The following is a 6,274-nucleotide window of genomic DNA, read 5'->3' on the forward strand; positions in this document are numbered from 1 at the left end:
GTGGGGGGGGATCTGAATGCTCTTCACTTCCTTTTTGCACGTGGAGCTCTTCAATATTTCTTTTCTTCTCCTAGCAGAGGGAATTTAACAGCATGCAAGACCGAGTCATGCTCTTAGCTGACAGCTCTGAAGATGAATTTTGAATCGAACTGCAGTGCCCTTGTGATAGCCCGTGACTTTTAAAAAGAAGGAGGGGGGAGAAAAAGAACTAGCGACTTTCTACTGCATCGCTGCTCTCCACCGCCCTGAGCCACCGAGCAGTGGTGGGTACCACCCTGGTGAAACAGCATGCTATGCTCTACGTGTACCGCGCAGTGATGTTTGTTTTGATACAGTAGTGAGATTTCACATTTGCACCCGGCACCTCATTCAAATCCACAGCGCGTCTTGTTACAGCTGGAGCTGATCCGTATGGATGATTATTTTCCTATTACCCTGGTGTCCTGTTTTGGTCCTGGCTGGCAGTAATCTAATCATAACAATAGCTCTCACCTACCCTGGGAATGGAAATCTTTACCGTGAATGACTTCTGTCCAATTTGTTAATTTTTAATGTTACATTACCTGAGCTAGAGTTCATTAGTGCTAAGATTAGCTGCTCTGCTTAATTAATGAGTTATACAGTTGAACTGTATCCTTTGCCACTTGAGAAGTGCCCATGTACAGTGTTGTTGATAGAGTTTGAAGCACATTTCTGCACTTGGGTCCTCGACTCTCACCCCTTCTTTCTTCCTTCAGCTCTGCTCCAGTGCTTCTTGGAGACACACAGGAATGGCCTCAACACTTGATTCACAACAAAAATCCTAGTCCGTTTGCAACCAGCACTGTCTGTTACAGCACAATAAATACCAGGGCTGTCTTGTATGGTTCTCTTAGCTATTGTTCAGTGCGCAAGTGGGGAAGAGAAGAGGCAGGACAGAGGTTTCTTCAGCTTCTGCCTCCTCTTTGAAGGACACTAGTTATGGGTTCATCTCTTTCACAAGGCTGCATTCACATAAAGATGAAAGTGGAGGATCTGTCCCTTTTCCCCACTGGAAATCACATTTTCAGCTCCTGAAAGCTGCGTGAACAGCACGCGCAGCTTTCAGAGAGGATCTGGCCCACTTTGGGAGATCTGGATGCATCTTGTCTCCAGACAACCAAACGCAGAAAGGCACCAAAGGCTACGAAGTGGGTGGCTGTCAGTCTTGGGGGATTTATGGCTAAATTTGGAAAGCAGCAGCAGGCACAGCTGGAGGGATTTCTGCTATGGGGAGGTGAAAAGGTCCCACTGGGAACCTTTGGCCATGAGGGAAAAGGTGATGCTGCAGAGGGCTGTGGAGGTGAAGCCCAGGGTTGGCATGGGGTGAGGACAAGCTGCCACACTCCCTGTGCTGCTAGCACTGGGTTGCAGATGGAAATAGCCATCATCTGAGACATTACTGGAATCAAGCAGGGGAAACTAATGTTGCTTTGCACAGAAACGCTGTCAAAATAACTAGAAAAAGGGCTGTGTTACTTTATCTTTGCTTCGAGTTGTGAAATGACTTTTGTGCAAAACATTCATGTTTCTGAGGTGGGAATCATTGTTCTGTGGGGAATCATCCTTCATACGAGGAGTAACGGCTGTTGCCAGAGGAGACCTGAGTAGACAAATAAGGCCAAACTGCATATCCACTGAGATTAAATCCCACTGCGGCTTTGAAGAAGTGGAAGGGAGGAGAGTTTGAGGAGGCACACATGCAGGATTTCGTTCCCTGTAAAGGTGAAAAAGCCTATCAGATTGTGAGGGGTAGATGTAGATGATTGTAAGCAAATGTTTTGTGGGCATGTGAGTGGGTTTGCAAGGTAGAGAGAACATTTGGAAGACCCTCCTGAAGCTCAGTTCTCCCTTGAGAGCGTCTGGGCCTCTTCGGGGCATGAAGTCATCAAACATGACGTTCACCTCCAAACAAGCAGTGCTCTTCAGAGCCCAGGTAGCTTCCTGTAGGCCTTACCCACACATCTACTGAGTCACCTGGAGAAGGACAGCCAGGACAGCCTGTATTCTGCTATATGCTGCTACTGATGCTAGTCTTCCACTCGAAGAGCTGTGCGTGGTCCCCCACACATTGATGCTGCCGAGTGCATGGGAAGCAGTTTGGGGGAAGCACTGTAAAACCTGGACCATCAACATACTGGGGAGTCTTCACACCCTAATCCCTGTAGGACAGGCTTTCCCAGCCAGGGCTCCACAGTGCTTGCATCTCTCCCTTTTTGTTCCTGAAACTTTGACCAGGAGAATTTTGCCTTGCAGCCCCACGTCTTTAACAGGCACTGGCTGGCAGCCCAGGTGCCTCTTCCCAAAATTAAAGCCTCTTTGTTCCGTAACAAGTGATCGGAAGAAGTTTTCCTTCCAGACTGATCTCTCCCTAGTTCCTTCTTATTCCTAAGTCTCTTAGAGCTTGGAGTTGTTTGGGAGATGTTAACAGTCTGGTTGAGTGTTCTGGCTGTCTTGCGGCTTTGAGAACCAGGATGTATTGTTCCTGGCAAGTTCAGCTTAGTTCTTCTTAGTGGGAGGCAAGAGGGAGTCAAACCCAACCTAGGGTCCCAATGAAGGACCCAAGGACAAAGTCTTCTGCAGTGCCCCTGGTGTCAGTGCAATTTCTACAGGCCCTTAAAGCACAAGTATCGTTCAGCTCTTTCCCTTCGCACCCAAGGCCAGTAGACTTTGGATTTGGCCTTTAAAAATATTCTCTGTATAACTCCTGGAGTTTGATTCATTTGCTTGAGATCTGATTGCAGGCAGGGAGGAGGGTTTCATGTGGGAGCTGAAGCCTCCAGTCTTTTAACACTCTATTGATTTAATTCGTACCTCTGCATTGCCAAACAAGCAGATTCTTTTGAAAGAGACAAGAAAAGCAGCCGAGAAGTGCCCTCCTCATCTTCTGTGCTGGGTGAGCCGCAAGGCCCTGGATGTAGAGGTGGATCATGACACTGCTAATGCTGCTGTGGCCTCATGCAAAGGTACAGCTGCGATGCTGACTTTGCTGCAGCAATAATAATCTCTTGCCTCGGCACAAGATGAGCCGCTTGCATCTGTCTTGGGTTTTCCCGATAGCACAAGTTAGAATTCATTGTAGGCATCACACAACTGCTTTGACATCTGCTGCCCCATTTCCAAGGGGAGGAACCAGCCTGCCTGACGTGCAGCTCTTGCCCTGGGGAAATGCACCTGCATTCAACAGCTGCTGATTTTTTTTAAGTGTCTCCTACACCAGATGTTCACCGTAGATGAGGTTTCTCCGGACTGCACTGCTTCCATAGAGTGATATTAGCAGTCCTCGTGCTTTCTTGTGGTTTTCTATTTTGGACAAGAACAACTCATCATACTGTAACTATGGAATGTAGCACTTTGTTAAATTAAAACTTTGGGAAATAAAATGCTGTCCATCATATCTGACTTTAAGCGCCTTGTCTTCCTGATCTGTGATTTGTGGCTTTCCCTGTCTCTTGGATAAAGCTGTGAAGTGATTGCTTGGAAGACTCACGTGTTGCATTTCTTTTTCCATTCTGCGTGGTCAGTGCAAGGACTCGAGTTGGGCTTGCAGGTGTGATACAAGCAGTGGGGAGCCTCAGCCTGAGACATTATGGATAGGATTCACCTGGAGGTAGGTATCGACTGTAGGCTCCAATTTTCCCAGTTTTTTCAGTCTGTGCGCACAGCTTCCAAGATGTCAGGTATGGCACTGGTGAGCTTTGCTTCTCGAATGTAGATGTTGCAAATGTTTCGTAAAAGAGCAGCCTTATTGCAGGTGAATATCATCAGGCACAACTTGATGGACCTGCGATCCAAGCAGAAGAATTGGAAAGACTTTAGAGTGGTAAAAGGTGGGTGGGCTTATAATTATGAGTTTATAATTGCCTTCTGAGTCCTTTTTGCAGGCATCTGTGCACACGTTGTGTGATTGCATGCAAGGATATGGACTGATACACATACTTTTTATAGAATGATAGAATGATGGAATGGTTTGTGTTGGAAGGGGCCTTAAAGATTATCCAGTTCCAACCCCCTGCCCTGTGCAGGGATACCTCCCAGTGGGTCACCTCCCGTCCACCCTGGCCTTGAACACCTCCAGGGATGGGGCATCCACTGCTTCTCTGGGCAACCTGGGCCAGTGCCTCACCACCCTCACAGTAAACAATTCATTCCTAAGATCTCATCTATCTCCCCTCTTTCAGCTTAAAACTGTTCCCCCTCATCCTATCCCTGCATTCTCTGATAAATAGACCTTCCCCAGCTTTCCTGGAGCCCCTTTCAGTACTGGAAGGACGCTGTAAGATCCCCCCAGAGCCTTCTCTTCTCCAGGCTGGACAACCTCAACTCTCTTAGCCTGTCCTCGTATGGGAGGTGCTCCAGCACTTGGATCATCTTCATGGCCTCCTCTGGACTCGTTCTAACATATCCACATCCTTCCTTTGCTGAAGACTCCAGAATTGAATGCTGGACTACAGGTGAGGTCTCACGAGAGTAGAGTAGAGAAGCAGAATCCCTCCCTCAACCTGTCGTTTACAATTCTGATGCAACCCAGGACACGGTTGGCTTTCTGGCCTGCAAGCGCACATTGCCAGCCCATGTCGAGCTTCTCATCCACCAGAACCCCAAGTCCTTCTTTTTAGGGCTGCTCTCTATCCATTCTCCGCCCAGCCTGTGTTTGTGCTTGGGATTGCCCCAACCCAGGTGCAGGACCTTGCCTTTGGACTTGTTGAACTTCGTAAGTTTGCACAGGTCCTCTTCTCAAGTCTGTCAAGGTCCTTCTGGATGGCATCCCTCCCCTCCGGCGTGTTGACTCTGTTACACAGCTGAGTGTCATCGGCAGCTTTTTGCTGCACTATGTATTGGTGGAGGTCCCAGGCTGGGAACGCGAGCCAGCAGGGCACACCGCTGCCCGGTGGCAGTGGCTGCCTGTCCCCCCAGGGCTTCCTCTACTAATAAGAGCCAGCAAGAAATGTTTGTCCAAGTGTATTTTCTCTACTGAAAAATGGCTCATTCAAAACAAGAAATTCCCAGGGAAATAGCCATTTGGGGATTGCGCAAACACATTCTTTGCTAATTGGTAGTTGCCAAAACCAATCTGTATATTCATGAAGCTGTTTGGTGCATTGCTGACTTTTTCCAATGAAAAAAACAAAACCTGCTGGAAGAAGATAAATAATGACAATGGGTTTTTTCCATTGGTTTCTTTCCTAAAGAAATGACTCTTCGTGATCACACTGCCTAGCTGTGAGCCTCTGTCCATCAGCCTCTGTCCATCAGCCTGTGTCCTCCAAATGTCCCTCTTTCTTCCAGCCAAGCCATGCGTTTATAAAAAGAGAGGAAAGAAAAGAGATTGTGTTAAAACAATCGTAACAAAAATGTGTGAAGCTGTTCTGGGGCTGCAGAAACCCCGCGTAAGCAAAGGTTAGATGGCCCCTGATGGAGGGGATGGAGGGGATGAGCTGGATGTCCCAGACGTCTATCAGGGTTACTGCCCCGCGTGGGTTCCCTGGGGCAGAGGAAAACACGAGAATGCTCTGGCACAGGGCTCAGCCTAAATCAATTACAAGCACGTCATCAGCCGTGGGGCAAAGATCCATGCAGAGCGGCGTGGAAGCATTGTTTTCATCAATGTATTTTGGAAGGACAACTGAAAGGCATTCCATGCTTGCTGTGGTGGTGAAGCCAGATGTGGGTGGTCATTGCTGAGCCTGAGCCCTGGAGTGTCTGTGCTTGGATTGAGGGCCCGGGGCCAGGCACAAAAAGTTCCATTACTTTGGGGCAAGACTCATCATCCACCTGTACATTGCTGAAAAAAAACCACGCAGCTTGTAAGAGCTTCAAGGTTCAACTTCAGTGGCAAAAAAATTCAGTGCACAAAGATCATAGCATCATAGAATCATAGAATGGTTTGAGTTAAAAGGTACCTTAAAGCCCATCCAGTTCCAACCCCCTGCCATGGGCAGGGACACCTCTCACCAGCCCAGACTGCTCAAGGCTGAATCCAACCTGACCTTGAACACCTCCAGGGATGGGGCAGCCACAGCTTCCCTGGGCAACCTGTGCCAGTGCCTCACCACCCTCATTGCAAAGAAATTCCTCCTTACATCTAGTCTAAATCTGTCCCCTTGTAATTTTTAGCCATTCCCCCTAGTCCTATCACTACATGCTGTTGTGGTTGTCAACTCTCATGTTGCTCAAGGCTTGCAGTGACGCACAGAGTAGTTTCTCCCTTTTTTCCCCCATTGGTGATGCTCTCCTAAGGGCTCGGAAGCAGGAC

General features: G+C 48.2%; 1 protein-coding gene across 3 annotated transcripts in view; it reads left to right on the forward strand.

Annotated features, from left to right (window-relative positions):
- ARMH4 (armadillo like helical domain containing 4) overlaps window positions 1-3,454 on the forward strand; it is a 71,103-nt gene extending 67,649 nt beyond the window's left edge. For 2 of the 3 annotated variants that reach the window (XM_054069020.1, XM_054069022.1), the window contains one exon: window positions 75-3,453. In XM_054069020.1, the coding sequence (XP_053924995.1) occupies window positions 75-143 (69 nt within the window). In that variant the 3' untranslated portion in view covers window positions 144-3,453. Of the gene's footprint in view, window positions 1-74 lie in introns of all 3 variants that reach the window. The other variant, XM_054069021.1, reaches the window with a different exon arrangement.
- Window positions 3,455-6,274: the final 2,820 nt, after the last annotated feature.

The sequence above is a fragment of the Cuculus canorus genome, chromosome 5 (assembly GCF_017976375.1).
Source record: "Cuculus canorus isolate bCucCan1 chromosome 5, bCucCan1.pri, whole genome shotgun sequence".
NCBI classification, from domain to species: Eukaryota; Metazoa; Chordata; class Aves; order Cuculiformes; family Cuculidae; genus Cuculus; species Cuculus canorus.